This window comes from Coregonus lavaretus (genome assembly GCF_964263955.1).
Source record: "Coregonus lavaretus genome assembly, chromosome: 19".
Lineage (NCBI taxonomy): Eukaryota > Metazoa > Chordata > Actinopteri > Salmoniformes > Salmonidae > Coregonus > Coregonus lavaretus.
In genome coordinates, this window is record NC_140006.1 from 27,498,955 (window position 1) to 27,523,067 (window position 24,113).

At 42.5% G+C, this 24,113-nt stretch overlaps 1 protein-coding gene across 1 annotated transcript; it reads left to right on the top strand.

The window, feature by feature from the left end:
- Positions 1-1,146: 1,146 nt before the first annotated feature.
- On the top strand, positions 1,147-20,883 carry LOC311147028 (kinesin-like protein KIF2C). The gene is made up of 21 exons (XM_084183637.1): positions 1,147-1,243; positions 2,017-2,111; positions 2,424-2,507; positions 2,624-2,672; positions 9,504-9,632; positions 11,343-11,456; positions 11,681-11,781; positions 12,010-12,105; positions 12,198-12,252; positions 12,359-12,521; positions 12,732-12,822; positions 12,907-12,970; positions 14,804-14,895; positions 15,102-15,244; positions 15,623-15,827; positions 16,796-16,906; positions 18,515-18,582; positions 18,672-18,765; positions 19,747-19,830; positions 20,277-20,370; positions 20,473-20,883. Exons 1-21 carry the CDS (start codon positions 1,183-1,185, stop codon positions 20,547-20,549), a joined length of 2,070 nt encoding a protein of 689 aa, XP_084039763.1. The 5' UTR covers positions 1,147-1,182; the 3' UTR covers positions 20,550-20,883.
- Positions 20,884-24,113: the final 3,230 nt, after the last annotated feature.

The window sequence follows — 24,113 nt, forward strand, 5'->3', positions numbered from 1 at the left end:
ACATAATGAGTCACAGTAAGACATTGTTGAATTTGATTTGAGTCATATAATTTATTAGGGTGACCACATTTAAAATATAAAAATGCAGGACAACAGGATGTTATTGCGGGACATTCGCGGGACAGTGTAGCCTACATGAATAAAACAATTGGCAGTTTTGGCCACATGATAATTTTTGGGGACTCATAAGAAATTAGGTGGTGTTTTTATGTTATGTTGAACACTAATGAATCATTATGTGATCTTCCAAGACTGATTCAGCTTTGATATAACTTTCCTAAACGAGCACCATGCACCATTGTGAGAAGTGGCGGATCATACTGTATACGGTCATTTGTCATTTCAGAGGTTCCAAAAAAACCTTTCATGCAGCTGGCCGGTAGCTACAGAGGTTCCAAACGGGTAGCTAGCTACTGCCATACTGTGGTTATGTATGTCATTGCATCATACACCCATATTTTAAATGGGAAATGCAAGCAATATGTCACAATGTCAGAAACGACATAAGTTCAAGTGAATGGTTTCTATTAAATGTACAAAATAAAAGATTACCACATACTTCTTCAAATGGATACGACAACTGCGCAGGTAACTGCAATAATGTAATAGATGTTTTTATTATATTTGTTTTTATGTTTTGTAAATATTTTACTACCATACTAGGTCATGGCTGGAAGGGATCCAGCTTTTGTCAAATTAAAGTCAAACATTTTAGTTGCATTTTAGTTAACCCTAACCCTTTTCCTAATTATCCTAACCTGCTATGTTAAGTATCCTAACCTGCCTGTGCTGCATCAATTCTCCTGATCTGCTACGAAAATTCCAATCTGACATTAATTTGACAAAAGCTAGTGTAGAGTCCTTCTAGCCATGACGACGTTTACGTTACAACCGTGTTGCCAATCTTGCCGAGCGATCTTGTCACAAGAGGACCACAATGGAAATACGTCCCAGACTTTATTGTGTCACGTACATGGGTGTCTTTTTAAAGTTTTATGTGTGCTTGTTTTTCAAATTGTCGAATTAGGTAATAAACTAGCCTAAAACTAAACATCCTTGCCCCCGACCAATGAGCATCGCCTTTTCTACTTCTTCCGGTGACGTCAGACAACTTTCAAACTTTTGGCGGTTGACTGGGTTTTGATAACTTTTTAAGAGTGTCAAGTGAGCACACGAATAAACATGGATTCAATTATGACGAACCTTCTTGTTGGGCTTTCAGTCAACATCCAAAGAAGCGATGGTAAGCTGTGTAGCAAACTTTATTTATTGTACCTTCATTTTACCAGGGAACGTTGGCTAGGTCTCTTTTTCAAATGTGCGCTGCACAATACAACCAAATATACACATTACGTTAAGGTGGTTAGCAAGTTAGATTTGCCTCCCACATGATTTCGCTTCTTAGTTAGCTAACAGGAACGTACGTTATGTATTTGGATGTTATTTGTTGTATTAGCTACAGTAACTAACTTTTTTTTAAATACTTAAGTCAGTTACTGTACTGTATAGTATAGGTGAATGAGTTGAACACAGCTAGCCGAATTTACTCAACACAACGTTAACTGCGCACGGCACGGCTAATCTTACCTGTGTGGTTGTTGATTTGCAGTAACTAGCTAATAGTCTGTAATTATTACAGGTGCCTACTGACTTAAATAGTTAGCTACTGTAGTTACAAAGAAACAAGATGGCTAAATACTTTAGTAAATTTAGCTAGGTAGTTAACTTTGCTAACGTTAGTTGGACAGGATAATAATGAAGCCATCCGTTGGTTAGTTTTTACTAGTATAGTTAACGTTACCCTCTTGTAGAAATGGGTGACTAACGTTAGCTACCTAATATTAGCTCTGGTCCAGGCAGGGCATTGCAGTTTGATTAACTGACTAAACTCTACGGTTAAGGAAGTTTCTAATGAACTCCACCAACTTCCTTCCCCGTGGAGTTTAGTCAGCTAGGCATTGGTGTGAACTTGCTAACAGGTGGTGTAATGTGACTGATGGCTGAATGTGTTTATAGGGCGAGTGCATCCTGCAAACGTCAAAGCTGTTGATTCCACAAAATCTACTGTGAAGGTTGAATGGTTTGAGAAATCAGTATGCAGGGGAAAGGAGGTAAGTGACTCAAAAGAGTGCCTTGTCTATGTTACAGAGAACAATTGACTGAAAGTGCTCGATCTTAAACTTTACTGATACTTTTTTGGGACCATATCAACAGTTGACTAATGAACAAAATACTAACATGTTTCTTTGAGTGGAATATCCCGTTTAAACTAGTTTGAGTGACATGTAATACGTTTGGACTCGTGTAAGAGATCTGGATGACAATAGTTGGATCTTTCAAAGATCTAGCTATGCTATGTGCTGCAAGTCTTTTAAACTGAAACGGATGATTGTTGACATACTGCTGCTATTCCTGTCCTTTAGCTCGAAATGAATGAATTATGGTCCCTGAATGAAGAGCTTTTTGAGCACATGAAATCCGCTACTACACCTACTCCTGGAGAGAAGGTAAGCCTACTCTAGGGGTGGGCCTAGGAACTTGAGCTTCATAGTGTATTGCATTTGAAAGTTGATAGTCCTAAAGTCAGGAACAATGTCTACATGTGTGATTTTATTTTCTCCAGAAATATGAAAGCCGTCTCCGTTCATCCAGGATCCCTGCTCCTTCCAATCGTAAGTGATTTGTCTTTAAGTTATTAGGAGTAGTTCTAGTATGTCTTAGAACAGGGTTTTTGGGGGGTTAGAAAAGACTGTAAAATCAATAGGAATTCAGCAAAAAATGAGTTTAGTTTATGAAAATCTGTTAATTTAGGAAATCTGTGAAAATATTCCCATGAATTAAAAAAAAAGAGACGTGATCATGTCTCAATGTAATCAACAATTAAATTATTTTTACTTTCAAATATTTTTTTGGACTTAGTTGCGGACAATTTGCAGTGTACAAATTATTATAATTATGTTCCAGCTCCCAACCATTCACTCCGAAACAAAAATCATCCTGCAGCTGAATCTAGTTGCCTACCCCCGTCTTAGAAGTGTGTATTTCATTGGTGTGGTGTGTGTGTGATGGTTGATTTTAAGGATATTTCCTTCATAAGCTTCTGCTCCAGCGGGTCCTGAGGAGACAGGTTTGCATGCAATGTATGTTGCTCTCTAAGCAAATCATATGCTAAATCACTTTATATTAGATGGAATCCCATCATATAGGGCTATTTTCCTCACACTTGTACCTTGATTTGAAGATAAAATCACAGTGGCCTGTATCTTCAGATGCACAATAACTTTACAAACTTTTGGTGTTGAGTGGAACTGCCCTTGTAGTGGGACAGTACGTTATCTGTACATAAATAATTGATTAACTATTTGGTCCGTGATGGCTACCAATCATGTACAGAGAAGATGTATACCATACTGTTTACAACTACAATTCAATTTTGTGACAATAGGTTCCATATGGAATAGGTTCCAAAATATGTCTGTATTCTATCTTAAATCAGTCTACTGTGGTTGAAACTATATAGACATAGACTTGAGTATACCAAACATTATGAACCGCTCTTTCCATGACACAGACTGACCAGGTGAATCCAGGTGAAAGCTATGATCCCTTATTGATGTCACCACTTCAATCAGTATAGATGAAGGGTTGGAGACCGGTTAAAGAAGGATTTCTAAGCCTTGAGACAATTGTGACATGGATTGTGCATTTCAGTGCCATTCAGAGGGTGAACGGGCACGACAAAATATTTAAGTGCCTTTGAATGGGGTATGGTAGTAGGTGCCAGGTGCACCGGTTTGTCAAGAACTGCAACGCTGCTGTGTTTTTCAAAAATGGTCCACCACCCAAAGGGTATCCAACCAACTTGACACAACTGTGGGAAGCGTTGGAAGGATTACTTTATACTATTCCAGGTATTCCTTAAAGAGGTAGGGTTTCAAGTGTCTCCGGAAGGTGATCGGTGACTCCGCTGTCCTGGCGTTGTGGGGGAGCTTGTTCCACCATTGGGGTGCCATAGCAGCGAATAGCTTTGACTGGGCTGAGCAGGAACTGTGCTTCCATAGAGGTAGGGGAGCTAGCAGGCCAGAGGTGGATGAACGTAGTGCCCTCGTTTGGGTGGAGGGTCTGATCAGATCCTGAAGGTAAGGAGGTGCCGTTCCCCTCACAGCTCCGTAGGCAAGCACCATGGTCTTGTAGTAGATGCGAGCCTCAACTGGAAGACAGTGGAGTGTGCGGAGGAGCGGGGTGACATGAGAGAACTTGGGAAGGTTGAACACCAGACGGGCTGCAGCGTTCTGGATGAGTTGTAGGGGTTTAATGGCACAGGCAGGGAGCCCAGCCAACAGCGAGTTGCAGTAATCCAGACGGGAGATGACAAGTGCCTGGATTAGGACCTGTGCCGCTTTCTGTGTAAGGTAGGGTCGTACTCTGCAAATGTTGTAGAGCATGAACCTGTAGGATCGGGTCACCGCTTTGATGTTAGCGAAGAACGACAGGGTGTTGTCCAGGGTCACGCCAAGGTTCTTTGCACTCTGGGAGGAGGACACAATGGAGTTGTCAACCGTGATGGCGAGATCATGGAGCGGGCAGTCCTTCCCCAGGAGGAAGAGCAGCTCTGTCTTGCCGAGGTTCAGCTTGAGGTGGTGATTCGACATCCACACTGACATGTCTGCCAGACATGCAGAGATGCGATTCGCCACCTGTTTATCAGAAGGGGGAAAGGAGAAAATTAATTGTGTGTCGTCTGCGTAGCAATGATAGGAGAGACCATGTGAGGATATGACAGAGCCAAGTGACTTGGTCTTAATTAAGACCTAGACAACCAGGTGAGGGTATTTGGTATTTTATTAGAATCCCCATTGTTGTGAAAACAGCGTCTACTCTTACACATGAAATATGACGACATACAGAACATTAATAGACAAGAACAGCTGAAGGACAGAACTACATGCATTTAAAAACGGCACACGTAGCCTACATATCAATACATACCCACAATATCTAGGTCAAATAGAGGCGAGGCATTGTGCCGTGAGATGTTGCTTTATCTGTTGTTTTTTAAACCATGTTTGCTGTTAATTTGAGCAATATGAGATGGGAGTTTCATGCATTAATGGCTCTACAGTGGGGGAAAAAGTATTTAGTCAGCCACCAATTGTGCAAGTTCTCCCACTTAAAAAGATGAGAGAGGCCTGTAATTTTCATCATAGGTACACGTCAACTATGACAGACAAAATGAGAAAAAATAAATCCAGAAAATCACATTGTAGGATTTTTAATGAATTGATTTGCAAATTATGGTGGAAAATAAGTATTTGGTCACCTACAAACAAGCAAGATTTCTGGCTCTCACAGACCTGTAACTTCTTCTTTAAGAGGCTCCTCTGTCCTCCACTCGTTACCTGTATTAATTGTCACCTGTTTGAACTTGTTATCAGTATAAAATACACCTGTCCACAACCTCAAACAGTCACACTCCAAACTCCACTATGGCCAAGACCAAAGAGCTGTCAAAGGACACCAGAAACAAAATTGTAGACCTGCACCAGGCTGGGAAGACTGAATCTGCAATAGGTAAGCAGCTTGGTTTAAAGAAATCAACTGTGGGAGCAATTATTAGGAAATGGAAGACATACAAGACCACTGATAATCTCCCTCGATCTGGGGCTCCACGCAAGATCTCACCCCGTGGGGTCAAAATGATCACAAGAGCGGTGAGCAAAAATCCCAGAACCACACGGGGGGACCTAGTGAATGACCTGCGGAGAGCTGGGACCAAAGTAACAAAGCCTACCATCAGTAACACACTACGCCGCCAGGGACTCAAATCCTGCAGTGCTAGACGTGTCCCCCTGCTTAAGCCAGTACATGTCCAGTCCGTCTGAAGTTTGCTAGAGTGCATTTGTATGATCCAGAAGAGGATTGGGAGAATGTCAGATGAAACCAAAATATAACTTTTTGGTAAAAACTTAACTCGTCGTGTTTGGAGGACAAAGAATGCTGAGTTGCATCCAAAGAACACCATACCTACTGTGAAGCATGGGGGTGGAAACATCATGCTTTGGGGCTGTTTTTCTGCAAAGGGACCAGGACGACTGATCCGTGTAAAGGAAAGAATGAATGGGGCCATGTATCGTGAGATTTTGAGTGAAAACCTCCTTCCATCAGCAAGGGCATTGAAGATGAAACGTGGCTGGGTCTTTCAGCATGACAATGATCCCAAACACACTGCCCGGGCAACGAAGGAGTGGCTTCGTAAGAAGCATTTCAAGGTCCTGGAGTGGTCTAGCCAGTCTCCAGATCTCAACCCCATAGAAAATCTTTGGAGGGAGTTGAAAGTCCGTGTTGCCCAGCGACAGCCCCAAAACATCACTGCTCTAGAGGAGATCTGCATGGAGGAATGGGCCAAAATACCAGCAACAGTGTGTGAAAACCTTGTGAAGACTTACAGAAAACGTTTGACCTGTGTCATTGCCAACAAAGGGTATATAACAAAGTATTGAGAAACTTTTGTTATTCACCAAATACTTATTTTCCACCATAATTTGCAAATCAATTCATTAAAAATCCTACAATGTGATTTTCTGGATCATTTTTTTCTCATTTTGTCTGTCATAGTTGACGTGTACCTATGATGAAAATTACAGGCGCCTCATCCTTTTTAAGTGGGAGAACTTGCACAATTGGTGGCTGACTGGTGGCATGTCTGGTGGGGTAAGTGTGTGTGTCAGAGCCGTGTATAAGTTGACTATGTAAACAATTTGGAATTTTCCACACAATGTTTCTTATAAAAAGAAGTGATGCAGTCATTCTCCTCAACTTTTAGCCAGGAGAGACTGGCATGCATATTATTTATAATAGCCTTCTGATTCCAATGAAGAGCAAGACGTGCCACTCTGTTCTGGGCTAGCAGCAGCTTAACCTCTACGGGATCGGTGTCCCGTATACAGGACGGTTGAGCTAACGTGCGCTAATGTGATTAGCATGACTGTTGTAAGTAACAGCAAACTTTCCAGGACATAGACATGTCATATATGGGCAGAAAGCTTACATTCTTGTTAATCTAACTGCACTGTCCAATTTACAATAGCTATTACATTGAAAAAATACCATGCTATTGTTTGAGGAGAGTGCACAACAACAAAAAAACGTATCACGGCAATTGGTTTGATACATTCACCTCTGAAGGTAAATAATGTACTTACGTTCAGTAATCTTGCTCTGATTTGTCATCCTAAGGGTCCCAGAGATAACATTTAGCATAGTTTTGTTTGATAAAATCAATTTTATATTCAAATGTAGGAACTGGGTTCTACAGTTTGAACCCCTGCTGTCTCTGGCTCCACACCCACCCCGCCCGGCCAACTAGATGTGTGAAAGTTAGTGTATAAGCTAATGATCCATCATGTATGACATTCCTGGGAGTGTGTAAATTTACATTTTGTATTACCATATCATTTTTGTATGTTCTCTATAGTTATGTACTTGGAAATGTACCAGTTGACCAATTCGGCATATGTGGCCAGACTTGATACAAAATAGTCCAGTATTGCAACGCGTCACTGGATCAATCTGAAACTTTGCGCACGCACACTGCTGCCATCTAGTGGCCAAAATCTAAATTGTGCCTAAACTGCAATATATTGTGGCCTTTCTCTTGCATTTCAAAGATGATGGAATAAATAAATAGAAAACGCATGTTGTTTTTTTGTATTATCTTTTACCGGCTCTGTGTTATATTCTCCTACATAAATTTCACATTTCCACAAACTTCAATGTTTTTCCTTTGAAATGGTATCAAGAATATGCATATCCTTGCTTCAGGTCCTGACCTACAGGCAGTTAGATTTGGGTATGTCATTTTAGATGAAAATTGGAAGAAAAGGGTCCGATCCTTAAGAGGTTAACTAAACTCAGCAAAAAAAGAAACGTCCCTTTTTCAGTACCCTGTCTTGCAAAGATAATTTGTAAAAATCCAAATAACTTCACAGATCTTCATTGGAAAGGGTTGAAACTCTGTTTCCCATGCTTGTTCAATGAACCATAAACAATTAATGAACATGCACCTGTGGAACAGTCGTTAAGACACAAACAGCTTACAGACGGTAGGCAATTAAGGTCACAGTTATGAAAACTTAGGACACTAAAGAGGCCTTTCTACTGACTCTGGAAAAACACAAAAAAAAGAAGCCCAGGGTCCCTGCTCATCTGCGTGAACGTGCCTTAGGCATGCTGCAAGGAGGCATGAGGACTGCAGATGTGGCCAAGGAAATAAATTGCAATGTCCCTACTGTGAGATGCCTAAGACAGCGCTACAGGACGGACAGCTGATCGTCCTCGCAGTGGCAGACCACGTGTAACAACACCTGCACAGGATCGGTACATCCGAACATCACACCTGCGGGTCAGGTACAGGATGGCAACAACAACTGCCCGAGTTACACCAGGAACGCACAATCCCTCCATCAGTGCTCAGACTGTCCGAGAGAGGCTGGACATGAAATGTTTTGCCATGGCCAGCGAAGAGCCCGGATCTCTATCCCATTGAGCACGTCTGGGACCTGTTGGATCGGAGGGTGAGGGCTAGGGCCATTCCCCCCAGAAATGTCTGGGAACTTGCAGGTGCCTTGGTGGAAGAGTGGGGTAACATCTCACAGCAAGAACTGGCAAATCTGGTGCAGTCCATGAGGAGGAGATGCACTGCAGTACTTAATGCAGCTGGTGGCCACACCAGATACTCTTACTTTTGATTTTGACCCCCCCCCCCCCCCCCCCCCCCCCCCTTTGTTCAGGGACACGTTATTCAATTTCTGTTAGTCTGTGGAACTTGTTCAGTTTGTCTGTTGTTGAATCATCTTATGGTCATACAAATATTTACACATGTTAAGTTTGCTGAAAGTAAACGCAGTTGACAGTGAGAGGAAGTTTATTTATTTGCTGAGTTTAGGTATTTTCTTTGCAGCACTTGACCACATGACTGAACAATAATCAAGATAAGACAACTAGAGCCTGCAGGACTTGCTTTTTGGAGTGTGGTGTCAAAGTATTATGGACAGACCTCTCCCCATCTTTACAACCATTGAATCTATATATTTTGACCATGACAGTTTACAATCTAAGGTAACACCAAGTAATTTAGTCTCCTCAACTTGTTCAACAAAGGGAAGTTCCTTACTAATTAGTGACCTTAATTCATCAATCAAGTACAATGGTGGATCAAAAACCCACAGACACTCGGCCCTCCTTGGAATGAGTTTGACGTGGCTTATGGCATGCCTGATTCACCCAGCTAAAATTGAACACACATAGAGGATTAGTGGTGGTAAAGGAGCTGGCCAGCTGTTTACTAGGCCTAAATAGAAATCATTATATTTCTATGGTTTAGTGTTTAGTGTCTAGTGTTGGGATCAGAAGGATGATGAACAAGCGTTATTAATCATACCAAGACTACTTCATTCAACTGTAGTGGTAAAGGTGTTATGCTAAATGTATTCTCTTCTTCTCAGTTCCACTTCCCAGAAAGTCCATACGGCAGACATGCTTGTTCCGGCCCCCTCCTCCAATCTCTGAGCCTGCTAAGACTAAACAAGACTTCCTGTCTTCAGAGTATCCACCTTCTGTCCTCAAAGCTTCAGGTGGGGGTTGCTTCTCATTTTGTGATTGAAAGGCTGGTCATGGCTCACATCAACACCATTATCCCAGAAACCCTAGACCCACTCCAATTTACATACCGCCCCAACAGATCCACAGATGATGCAATCTCTATTGCACTCCACACTGCCCTTTCCCACCTGGACAAGAGGAACACCTACGTGAGAATGCTGTTCATTGACTACAGCTCAGCGTTCAACACCATAGTGCCCTCAAAGCTCATCACTAAGCTAAGGACCCTGGGACTAAACACCTCCCTCTGCAACTGGATCCTGGACTTCCTGACGGGCCGCCCCCAGGTGGTAAGGGTAGGTAACAACACATCTGCCACGCTGATTCTCAACACAGGGGCCCCACAGGGGTGCGTGCTCAGTCCCCCCCTGTACTCCCTGTTCACCCATGACTGCATGGCCAGGCACGACTCCAACACCATCATTAAGTTTGCCGACGACACAACAGTGGTAGGCCTGCTCACCGACAACGATGAGACGGCCTATAGGGAGGAGGTCAGAGACCTGGCCGTGTGGTGCCAGGATAACAACCTCTCCCTCAACGTGATCAAGACAAAGGAGATGATTGTGGACTACAGGGGGGAAAAAGAGGACTAAGCACGCCCCCATTCTCATCGACAGGGCTGTAGTGGAACAGGTTGAGAGCTTCAAGTTTCTTGGTGTCCATATCACCAACGAACTATCATGGTCCAAACACACCAAGACTGTTGTGAAGAGGGTACAACAAAGCCTATTCCCCCTCAGGAGACTGAAAATATTTGGCATGGGTCCTCAGATCCTCAAAGTTCTACAGCTGCACCATCGATAGCATCCTGACTGGTTGCATCACCGCCTGGTGTGGCAAATGCTCGGCCTCCGACCACAAGTCACTACATAGGGTAGTGCGTACTGTCCAGTACATCACTGGGGCCAAGCTTGCTGCCATCCAGGACCTCTATACCAGGCGGTGTCAGTGGAAGGCCCTAAAAATTATCAAAGACTTCAGCCACCCTAGTCATAGACTGTTCTCTCTGCTACCGCACGGCAAGCGGTACCGGAGCGCCAAGTCTAGGTCCAAAATGCTTCTTAACAGCTTCTACCCCCAAGCCATAAGACTCCTGAACAGCTAATCATGGCTATCCGGACTATTTGCATTGCCCCCCCCCCCCCCCCCCCCCTTTACGCTGCTGCTACTCTGTTTATTATTTATGCATAGTCACTTTAACTCAACCCACATGTACATATTTCCTCAATTACCTCGACTAACCGGTGCCCCCTGTATATAGCCTCCCTACTGTTATTTTATTTTACTGCTGCTCTTTAATTATTTGCTATTTTTTACTTTTGACTTATCTATTTTTGACTTAACACATGTAATTTTTCAAATTTTAAAATTTTCTTAACTGCATTGTTGGTTAAGGGCTTGTAAGCATTTCACTAATGTCTACACCTGTTGTATTCAGCACATGTGGCAAATAAGATTTGATTTCTGATTTCTTGCCTATCCTTTATAGGCTGGCCCCAGATCTGTTTGTGCTCTTGCCAACTCCATTGATGTCATTGTCGAGTGACGGAGTTGGCATGATGGCACAAACCGACTGGCGCTCAGGCTATATCTCTTACTGTTATTCAAATAATTAATTCCATTACCCTCATAATTATTTCCCTCTGTCTTCTTGATATTCAACATGCTTCATTTTCCAGGTGTGCCCAACCGAGAGGGGAAGAGGAACGATCAGAGACAGACTGTTGTCCTGCCGCCAGTCAATGAGGCCCTGAAGGAGAATGAAGCCAAGAGTGTCTCCTCAGTCACCTCAAGTGAGCTTTAGGAACTTTGAGTCACACAAATCACTATGTTTATCGCTTTGGACCTGTATTCATAAATAGTCTCAGAAGAGGAATGCTGATCTACGATCAGTTTTGCCTTCTAGATCACAATTAATAAGACATTAAATGGACAAGGGGACCTGATTCTAGACTCTGAGACGCCCTGCTATCTTCGTGAGCATCATTCATCACATTTGATATCTTCACTCTTTCAGACAGACGGAGATCCGTGCTACCCCAAGACATGAGCAAACCAGTGAACAAAAGATTGTCCCATGCAGTCAAGAGCTATGACATGGTTCCCAAGAAGGGAAAGGTATGAGACATTGTATAATGTTTACATGGTACTATTGTCCTGTGGAAATGAGCTTTCATGTAGATGCAGACCAGTAGGTCTATAGCTAACTTACTGTCAATTCACCCCAATTCATTTTTATGCATTTGAAGTTGCCAGCACAGTGAAAGCATTTACACAAATATTTTGAAATACTACAGACCCAACAGTTTATCACTTCTCTTATACATGTATTTCTGCTTCCTGTAGTTTGGAGACACAAACCGACCGAACAAGCAGTTTTACCAGATGATTGAAGACTTCAGAGAGACCTTGGAAGTACTTCCTTTATCTCCATCTGATACGGTAAGATGAACAAGTGTTGAAATGTGGAAGGGCATTTATAATTAGTGATTATATTTGAGAATATATCTTAAATCATTATTTTTGGTCAACAGGTTGAAGCTCATAGAATTTGTGTGTGTGTTCGCAAGCGTCCTCTCAACAATAAAGGTATGCTTAATTGTCTAAACTAAGAACGTTTTAACTCACTCCTTGTATCATCACCCTGCTTCTTGGGTCCATTCTAATGTTGAGTTTCTATGTGTGACTGTCTTAGAGGTGACCAAGAAAGAAATTGATGTGGTGACTATCCCTGGTAATGGAACGCTGCTCGTTCATGAACCCAAGCAGAAAGTGGACCTGACCAAATACTTGGACAACCAGGTCTTCCATTTTGACTACTCCTTTGACGAGTCATCCACCAATGACTTAGTGTACAGGTATTCACTTTTTATTGTTTTCTAAACAATATTATGTTCAGTTTGTTTTCTCTATCAGGGTTATTTTACTATTATTTGCTGATTTTTATTTTTTTAACTTTCTGTTCAAATACCCTTTTGCAAGTATGTTCTCTTGTATGAAGTTTGTTGGTTGTATCACCATTACTTGTTTTTGCAAGACAATCACATACTTGTATTTGTTAATGATAGGTTTACCGCCAAGCCTCTTGTCCAGACCATCTTTGACGGAGGGATGGCAACTTGTTTTGCTTACGGACAAACTGGAAGTGGTAAAACTCATGTAAGTCTTTCCCTTTACCTGTCAGGTTGACACTATAGCAGTACTGTCTCATGTAACATTTTACCCATCTTTTACCCTATTCAGACAATGGGAGGAGATTTTTCAGGGAAGAGCCAGAATAGCTCCAAAGGGATCTATGCCTTGGCGGGTAATTGATTATGCCTACTTTCTATTGGCATCAACATTACAATATTGGCTTAGTTATCCCTTTTGATTATTTTCTATAAGTATTTTGATATTTCTGAGGGCAATACTACAAAATAGATCTATCCACCTCACATTTTAGATACCCTTTTTTTTTATGTACGGAAATGTTATACGTACAGTGCATTCGGAAAGTATTCAGACCCCTTCCCTTTTTAAAAATGTTGTTACGCTACAGCTCTATTTTAAAATGTATTACATTATTTTTTTCCCTCATCAATCTACACACTACCCCATAATGACAAAGCGAAAACAGGTTTTTAGAAATGTTTCTAATGTATTACAAATAAAAAAAGAAATACCTTATTAACATAAGTATTCAGAACCTTTGCTATGAGACTCGAAATTGAGCTCAGGTGCATCCTGTTTCCATTGATCATCCTTGAGATGTTTCTACAACTTCATTTGAGTCCACCTGTGGTAAATTAAATTAATTGGACATGATTTGGAAAGGCATACACTTGTCTATATAAGGTCCAACAGTTGACAGTGCATGTCAGAGCAAAAACCAAGCCATGAGGTTGAAGGAATTGTCCGTAGACCTCCAAGACAGGATTGTGTCAAGGCACAGATCTGGGGAAGGGTACCAAAACCTTTCTGCAGCATTGAAGGTCCCCAAGAACACATTGGCCTCCATCATTCCTAAATGGAAGAAGTTTGGAACCACCAAGACTCTTCCTAAAGCTGGCTGCCCGGCCAAACTGAGCAATCGGGGAAGAAGTGCCTTGGTCAGGGAGGTGACCAAGAACCTGATGGTCACTCTGACAGAGTTCCTCTGTGGAGATGGGATAACCTTCCAGAAGGACAACCATCTCTGCAGCACTCCACCAATCAGGCCTTTATGGTAGAGTGACCAGAAGGAAGCCACTCCTCCGTAAAAGGCACATGACAGCCCGCTTGGAGTTTGCCAAAAGGCACCTAAAGAACTCTCAGACCATGAGAAACAAGATTCTCTGGTCTGATGAAACCAAGATTGAACTCTTTGGCCTGAATGCCAAGCGTCACATCTAGAGGAAACCTGGCAGAATCATGCTGTGTGGATGTTTTTCAGCGGCAGGGACTGGGAGACTAGTCAGGATCAATGGAAAGATGAACGGAGCAAAGTACAGAGATCCTTGATGAAAACCTGCTCCAGAGCGCTCAGGACCTCAGACTGGGGTGAAGGTTCACCTTCCAACAGGACAACAACCCTAAGCACACAGCCAAGACAATGCAGGAGTGGCTTCTGGACAAGTCTCTGAATGTCCTTGAGTGGCCCAGCCAGAGCCCGGACTTGAACCAGATCGAACATCTCTGGAGAGACCTGAAAATAGCTGTGCAGCGACGCTCCCCAGCCAACCTGACAGAGCTTGAGAGGATCTGCAGAGAAGAATGGGAGAAACTCCCCAAATACAGGTGTGCCAAGCTTGCAGCGTCATACCCAAGAAGACTCGAGGCTGTAATTGCTGCCAAAGGTGCTTCAACAAAGTACTGAGTAAAGGGTCTGAATACTTATGTAAATGTGATTTCCGTTTTTTTTTTTTTTTTTACATTTGAAAACAATTCTAAAAACCTGTTTTTGCTTCGTCATTATGGGGTATTGTCTGTAGATTGAGTGATTTTTTTCACCAAAAAAACTACATTTCATTTTAGAATAAGGCTGTAACGTAACAATGTGGAAAAAGTCAAGGGGTCGTAATACTTTCCGAATGCACTGTACATAACCTTTACTTAGGCGATACTTCCATGATGTCTTTCAGTGTCTTGTAACTTCTTGTTCCTCTTACTTGTTCTTTAGCTCAGGATGTGTTCACCCTTCTGAAGCAGAGGAGATATTCCAGTCAGGACCTGTGCCCCTATGTGACCTTCTTTGAGATCTACAACGGCAAGGTGAGAAGGAAGCACTCGTAGTACTCCTCAAGCAGCTTGGTGATTTGGATGGTAGAAATGTTTTGTTGTTGGTGGAGAATCCATCATGATTGGAACAGAAGTTTAGACTAATTTTAGATATGACTAAGGTTGTGTCCCAAATGGCAACCTATATAGTGAACTACTTTTGACCAGAGCACTACTAACACTTGGCTTCCCATATGCAGGTGTTTGATCTGCTGAACAAGAAGGCCAAGCTGAGAGTGCTAGAGGATGAGAAACAACAGGTCCAGGTGGTCGGCCTGCAGGAGATGTACGTGTCGTGTGCTGAAGACGTCATCAAGATGATTGAGATGGGCAGTGCATGCAGGTACATATGTTGTTTTGACTCCACCCGGAGTGTATTCAGTGAGGTGAAACATTCAAAACGTTACAGATATACATGGAATTAGTAGAGCTGACAGGATTCCCTATTCTGCTTGACACACAATCATATCTTGTCTACACTGTACATTTTGGAACGTTGCGCCCTCCTGAACAGACCCCTGGTTTTCCCTCCCCCTGTCTAGCAAGTGTGTTGTCTTCTGTTCCTGTTTTGTATTTTGACAAATATGAATATCTCATCTAACTTTAGCATACTAAAGCCCTATAGAGTCCTCCAGAAACAAAAAAGGATCAATACAACTTATTTTAAAGTGTAAGTGCATAGTGATTTATTTGTGACGACGATCTGATGCATCTTTCTCAGGACGTCTGGCCAGACGTCCGCCAACGCCAACTCGTCTCGCTCCCACGCCATCCTGCAGGTGATCCTGCGGAGGAGGAACAAGCTGCACGGAAAGTTCTCCCTGGTGGACCTGGCGGGGAACGAAAGGGGCACAGACGTCAGCAGCAACGACAGACAAACCCTCGTAGAGACGGCCGAGATCAACCGCAGCCTGCTGGCTCTCAAGGTGAATACAACTACTGTCTACTGTCCTTCTATTCTCACTCTTTAGACCTCCCTTTACCTGGGTCGTATTCATTAGTGAACACACCGTAGCAAAATGTTTTGCAACAGAAAATGGGAACAGGTGTTTCTAATTGGACATGTTCAGTTAGTCCCTCTGTTGCAGTCCGTTTTCTTCAGTTTTATGCCTAGAGAATATGACCCTGATCATATAGCAGGTATGAACCACCTCTATATACAGCATAAGCCTTCAGAAATGTGTAGGCAATGTCAACAGTGTATCAATGTAACAATATCTTGTGACCTCAAAATAACCTTTTTTGAAACTTTTTTGGCCCGCGACGCCGTTTTGATATCACTTTTTTTCCGCGACGCCACCATGTACATTTTTTTATCAATGTATAATAATAATAACAAAAAAAGTAATCGACATTTACGTTTTTAATTGGGCATATTATTCTATTACAAATCAGTCTGAGTACTTTTGACAGTATTTCAATCTGAAGGAGGTATGGTTTGAAGAGACTGAAATGCATCAGAAAGGTATTGGGAAGTTCAGAAGATCATCAGGCAATAATGTGTAGAAAACAACGTCATTGTTCTTTTTCCCAGTCTGATTTAGTGCCTGGTCTTGTCAACTCTGTTCTAATGAATCCTGCGGCTTGTGGGCATTGTGGAGGGAAACAGAAGGCTTATACATGTTCCTGAGAGTCGTGTCTTTCAGTGGTGGGATCATAATACTTTGTAGTTTAAACGGTTCAAAGGATAGAGCCACATTTGTAGGAAGAAAACTGAAACCACTCTGTTTATTACAACTGCATCTAGTGGCTACCAGAGGTTACTGACGTAACCCCGGTTCTATGAACCAAGCGTTCTTTTTTTAATTTCAGTTTCTCTTGTGTGGGGTCGCGACCCCTAGTTTGCGAAATGCTGGTTTGAACGCTGCTTGCTTGCTTCCTCCTCTCCCTGTAGGAATGTATTCGCTCATTGGGGATGGACAGCCACCACATACCCTTCAGGATGAGCAAGCTGACACAGGTGCTCCGAGATTCCTTCATCGGAGAGAACTCCAGGACATGCATGGTAAGGCTTGACTCCTCCTCCTTTCTTTGGGCTTTAGGTCTAGAGGCACAGTCTGAAAAATGTCTTATTATTAGGGGGGGGTAGGAAGTCTGGGGTGGCAGGAGGGGGACAGTGGGAGCAGGTAGCTGACTAGTGGTGTCTATTCAGCAGCCTGATCTGGGTGTACAAGCTATTGGCCAGTCTTACAGTTTTTGCCATGATGCTCCTATACTGCCTGCGTCTGAATGATGGAAACGGGGAGAACTGGCCGTGGCTGGGGTCCCTGATGATCCTTTTGTCCTTCCTGCGACCCCTGGTGGTGTAGGTGTCCTGAGGGCAGGCAGTGTGCACCCAAGGGTGTGTACGGTTGAGCATACCACCCTCTGTAGCACCTTGCAGTCCGCGCCGGTGGAGTTGCCGTACCAGTGTGATGCAGCCCGACAGTTTGGAGACAGGCCACATTTTTTCAGCATCATGAGGTTGAAGAGTCACTGTCTTGCCTTCACCAGTGTGTGTGTGGTTTAACCATTTCAGCTCCTTGGAGATGTCAAGTTCCTCAGCGTACATTTTTGACAGTCTCCATGGTGGCTCCGTTGATGAGGAAGGGGGCGTGCCTAGCCTTGTTCCTCCTGAAGTCCACAATAAGCTCCTTTTTGTATTTCTGACTTTAAGGAGAGGTTTTTTTTACCTGGCACCACGCCGTCAGAGTACTCACATCCTCCCTGTAGGCAGTCTCGTCATTGTTGGTAATCAGGCCTACTACTGTCATGTCGTCAGCGAGAATCAGTGTGGAAGAGGTAATGTTGCCTACCTTCACCACCTAGGGGGTGGCCTGTCAGGAAGTCCAGGACCCAGTTGCATAGGGAGGAGTTCAGGGCCGTGAGCTTTGTGTTAAGCTTAGAGGGCACTATGGTATTGAAGGCCGAGCTGTAGTCGATGAACAGAATCCTCACAAATGCATTCCTTTTGTCCAGGTGGGTGAGGGCAATGTGCAGTACAATGGCATTTGCATCGTCCGTGAATCTGTCGGGCGGTAGGCGAATTGGAGCGGGTTGAGTGTGTCGGGGAGGGAAGAGGTGATGTGGTCTTTGACTAGCCTCTTGAAGCACTTCATGATGAAGTGAGTGAGTGCTACGGGTCGCTAGTCATTCAGTTACTTTCCCTTTCTTGGGCACGGGGATGATAGTGGACATCTTGAAGCAGGTGGGGATAGCGGCCTGAGCTAGAGAGATTGAAAATGTCCGAAAACACAACAGCCAGCTGGTCTGCACATGCTCTGAGGGCGTGGCTAGGGATGCCGTCTGGGCCGGCAGCCTTACGAGGGTTAACACGTTTGAATGACTTACACAGGTCCTCTGTGGAGACCGTAAGTACGTAACCCTTGTTGTCCTCAGGGGCTCTCCTTGTCCGCTCAGTCGTCGTTGTGCTCGAAGCGTGGGGAATAAGGTGTTTAGCTCATCTGGTAGGGCGGCGTTAGTGTCCGTGACGTGGCTGGCTTTCTTTTTGTAATCTGTGATCGTTAGGAGCCCCTGCCACATACGCCTCTTATTCGACCCGCTGAATTGCTCCTCCACTTTGTCCCTATACTTAATATCGGCTATAATGTTTATTGGTTTTCTTATGTTCCAGATTGCTATGGTGTCTCCTGGAATGGCCTCATGCGATTACACTCTAAACACACTACGCTATGCAGACAGGTACACTCAAACCCATGAATGGATAGTAAGTATGTTGTTGTTGATTTTCAGTGGTAAATGTTTCTTATGTATTTTGTTCCTTGTCATAGAGCGAAGGGACTGAACGGGACATCCAGGGTGAATGATGCTGATCTTCCCAAGAAGATTGATGAGATGGAAGTGGAGAACAGCTCCTCAGAGGAGGTGAGATCGAAAGACCTTGGGTGTGATAAAGTAGTGCTTTTTGGTTCGCCAGCCACTGTGGCAGTTAGATAAAAAATCTACCCACCACTCAGATTTTTTACCAGCCAAAATAGAATAAGAATGTCGCTGAAATTACACAAACAAAACACAAATGGATGAGCATGCTTTGTAATGTTTCGAAAACAATAAATGTATTACTACTAAGAAGTAATGTGGTATATTGTTTTAATTTCATTTCATTTTTTGTGATGTGAGTCTTAACCAAAATATCACAGATGAGACAAATGTTCACCTCCCCTTTAAGGTTGGGCGGTTACAATTGTTAGTCATGTTTGTGCCTGTGAGATTGTCTGACTAGTAGCAGCGTTGTCTTCTCTTCCCTAGCAGTTGAAACTCAAACATTGAAAAACAACCTAGCTTGTGAACAAAACAATTTAAATAGCCAAAAAAGCCAACTTTTATGCCTCTGCTCAGCTCTTAACCTGCGCACGGCCCCCAGCCAGGCAGTGTTGCAGCGTGAGGTGGGATATGCTATAGGATTCGTACTTCTTTGACTTTGTGCAATTTAATTTATCAGCTATGAAACAAAACTGCAGAAATACTTTGAAAACAGCTACTGCAGCATTAATTTGACTATAAATGTGATCATACTTTACTATTTTTATTCACAAATGCGAATGAAGTGCACACTGTGGAGCCCTGACCACCTGCCAATGTTGCTGGTGAAATAGACATTTTACCCACCAATGCCAAATTCGACCTGCATTTTGCAGTGTCGTGTGTTAATTTTAGGCCCTGACTAGGAGGTGGGGTGCCATTTCAGATGCAGCCCCTGTTTAGTTGCTTGTCACTGAAAATATGTCACTTTAAAGAGATGGTACTAGATACTTCCTGGTCTTCAGTCTGACATAGTATCAAGTACTCAAGTGGACACTAGACAGTGATGCCTTCAAGAATATTAACTCCCAGTCTTGTTTGCAGGACTCCATTGTGCCCATGACCGACATGTATGAGGCCATTTCCCAGGTGTCTGAGCTGGAGGAGAGAGTGCATGAGGAGTTGACGGTATACCTAGCTTTTTTTTTCTCACCTCATGTTAAAGGGAAATTCCCAAAAATGTCAACTTCATATTCACAATCTCCAGCACCACCCCAACATCAACGTATGTGAAAATTGTGCTTTTCTATTTTTTGTAGTAAAAAAAGAGAGAGTAAGATAAGTGTTTGCAATGACATCATTGGTGTGCATCGTGTGATTAAAAAAAAACAATTATGAGTAGGTATTGCCTACTAATTGGTTGATGTCATTGGAAACACTTATCTTTTTTAACAAAAAACATAGAAACGTGTCATTTTCACATGGTGGAGATGAATATAAAGTTCTGACATTCTGAAATTATAACGGCACCAATTTTTGGCTTGAATTGAAATGTAATAAAATATTTGACACTTCAAATGACTGTATTGAATGGGTAAGTTTCATATGTCTTTGTTTTCTTATGTGTTGTACAGAGGGCCAGTGATTTTCTCAAGCCAATGGAGATGCCATCATATGACATTGAGGCTGGGGTGACAGATATTGTGGACTACGCAAGAAAATTACTGGGTATGTGAATGTGTTGAGGAACCAGATCTAAAGCCAATGTTGGTCCCAGGTGTGCCCTCTAGATTTTCTAACTTTGTGGCCTTGGCTTACTCTTGTTGACAGACACAGTCCTGGCATTGCAATCTGCCATCGATGGCGAGCGACTGGCAAGGCTGTCGCCCAAATCAGGTTATTGCTGAGAGGGACAGCCACTCAACTTGTTCACTTGGAAATATGGTGCTATTAAAAGTACCATTGAGTTGTGAATGTTTTATCATGCATTAACTATTGTGCAAGGGTTCAATTGGGCATAAATTCAATTCCGCTAACTTTAATGAATGGCAAAATAAATAAAACATTACCTCTAACATGTAAAGCCTCTCACTACATACCATAGATGTCCATGAAAGAATGTTAACAATTCATGTTTTCAATGTATTTGTATACAAAATGAAAATTTGTCCAGCTTTGAAATTATTTGAGTGTAAGTTTTTTTAATTAAACGTATTCCTATTGATATGTCATCCTTAACGTAATGTTATTTTGTTGCATTTATCAACCAACCAACCATTTGCCTGATGCTTGTGTTCTCATGTTTATTTTGTTTAAGTAGTTTTAAATGTTTCCCTGTGTTTGTACACATGCCCTACCCCGGAGCTGCATTCTAGCCCTATGACATCAACAGAGACAGCTGGAGGATGACCCATGCACCTCTGCCTAGCACTCAGTGTGGGGGCTTTCCTCCTTTCCTTTCTCCTTCTTGACCCCAAACCTCTACTATACACAATTCCAACTTGTGTATACACACACCCTGCAAGCAAAGGTTTACACATGACAAATCAAAGCCCTAATAAACATCTCACACTGAACAATTTTCCCCAAAGGATAAAAATAAACAAATTCTGCCTGCATCTGGGTGGCCCCACTGCATAGTGTGAGGCCTTGTAGGCAGCACAACTGTTTCCTATGAGCGCAACCCCAGCCCCCATCTCACTGGGTGGTATTCTCCTCCCTTCCCCCAAACCAACCCTCCCCCAACAAGCAGTCTGCCCATTTTCACAGGCAAGCGCTATGCGAAACACTTTCCAATGGCCTTGTATACCGCAAACGTGAACTTTTCTTTGAACTCTGCATCTAAATAATGGTTAACGAGCACAGCGGTTTCTGGTTATTCTTTCCTTATTCGTGATGACATGCTGCTCTGCTTTTTGAGTTTTTTTTATTTTTATAGAAAATAATTTGGTACACGGACCGCACGTAACCACATCAACTATGGCTCATGGTCACATCTATTATCGGCCTCATTCTTGATGTCCATCTAGCGTTGTGCCACAACACTAGTTTCAGAATTGAATTTCCAGTTTTTTGCGCCCTTTCATCTGCTTGCCTCAGTCGTTTGGCAGCTCCCTTTTTACTATAAAATAGAGCTATCAGGAACAGATCTCCAACAGTGTGATTGGTGCTCTCTATAGTGAGAAGTATAGCCGGTTTTATAAAGGCACATTTATTCAGTTTTACACCTTCCTAATACTGAGTTGCACCACCCCCCCTCCCCCCTTTCCCTTAGAACAGCTTCAATTCGTCGGGGCATGGACTCTACAAGGTGTCAAGCGGTACACAGGTATGCTGGCCCATGTTGACTCCAATGCTTCCCACAGTTGTGTCAAGTTGGCTGGATGTCCTTTGGGTGGTGGACCATTCTTGATACACACAGGAAACGGTTGAGTGTGGAAAAACCCAGCAGGGTTGCAGTTTTTGACACTCTTAAACTGGTGCGCCTGGCACCTACTAACATCCAGTTCAAAGGCACTTAAATCTTTTGTCTTGCCTATTCACCCTCTGAATGGAACACACACAATCCATGTCTCAACTGTCTCGAGGCTTAAAAATCCTTCTTTAACCTGTCTCCTCCCCTTAATCTACACTGATCGAAGTGGATTTAACAAGACATCAATAAGGGATCATAGCATTCACCTGGTCAGTCTGTCGTGGAAAGAGCAGGTGTTCCTAATGTTTTGTACACTCAGTGTATAGTGGATTAGCAGAGAACCTTGACCTACTACATTATTACTTCACACAATTTGATATGTGACGAGCAGTTGCAGTACTTTCTTTTATTTGTCATTTTGAAACGGTAATAGGCTCATGTTTCAGACATATTAATAAACCCTTCTCTACTATTTCACAACACTGATCATTTCTGCTTCTGAATTGTTAATTGCCTTGCCAAATCCCCTTGTTTTCTCTCAAATTCCTCTGAATGGTGCTGGTATTTGAATCTGGAGCTGTGTTTCATGTGAGCTTGGTCTTGTATCTGTTGGCCCTGAGACTGTTTGTATGCATCCCAAATAGAACCCCATTCCCTTCATAATAATAATAATAATAATAATATGCCATTTAGCATATCCCTTCATAGTGCACTACAAAAGGCTCTAGTCAAAAGTAGTGCACTATAAAAGGGATAGGGTGCCATTTGGGATGCCCATTTTGACTCTGTGCCCTGGATTCCAGCTGTCAACATGAATATTTTCTCGGTGCAAAGAAAATTGGCAGTGGCTGCTGCTCTGTTCCCATCACCTCCACAGACTAAATAAACAGACTAACCACCCAGCGAGTCGGTCCATCGGAGGAGAGCGGAGCGCCGGCCGGCCCTGTGTTTTTATTTTCTTCCTGACCCGCTCCTCTTGTGCTCTTCTCTCAGGACTGCTCTGTCTGTCTCTGTGGTGTTCGTTATCTGAACAAGAGCCTGTATGTGTCTTTCAACATGAGTCCTGTGTGTTTAGCACTAAACACACCAAGCTGATCCTTTAATGGAGCCATTTATGGAAACATCAGTCAAACACGGGACAGAAAGCATCGTTTGAATTCCTGTAGGTGTTGGTCGTCTTAATCTTCTTTTGCAATGCAATTAAAAGTCATTTATTTATTTGGTTAAGATTTTTTTTTTTTTTACCTTAGTCACATTCTCTTTACTTTTAGTGAAAAAAATGTGAACTGTATAATTTTTTGTTCTCTTATTGCAGTTGCCTGGCTGGATTTAATATTTATTCTGTTTTTGGGAAAACATGAGTGCTGTATGAGTTTCATAATGCATTCTACAGTTTATCCAGCAGAGGTCAGTCTAACTGCAACCGGGGGAGCCATACAAGGGCTGCTACATGGGCCACTCATTACTGTACTCCTACAATTTTTCACTGGGATTAAATCACGAAAATTAGTAGAGAACTCAAATGTTTCTTTGGACAATCTGTGAGACCTGTATGTAAGAACATTAGTGTATAGTTGTAGTTTGTGCTCAGAAATTCTCCCAGTGTTTGTTTGTGTTTATATACAATTGCATTTGTATAACTTTGCCTGAAGACTCCAAATACAATTGCATTTGTATAACTTTGCCTGAAGACTCCAATCTTGATAGAGATACATTTTGTTATATGTACAGTGCATTGGGAAAGTATTCAGACCCCTTGACTTTTTTGACATTTTGTTACGTTAGAGCCTTATTCTAAAATGGATTAAATCAATAAAAATCCTCATCAATCTACAAACAATACCCCATAATGATGAAGCAAAAACAGGTTTTTTTGAAAATGTATTACAAATAAAAAAACGAACTACCTTATTTACATAAGTATTCAGACCCTTTGCTATGAGACTTGAAATTGAGCTCAGGTGTATCCTGTTTTGATTGATCATCCTTGAGATGTTTCTACAACTTGATTGGAGTCCACCAGTGGTAAATTCAATTGATTGGACATGATTTGGAA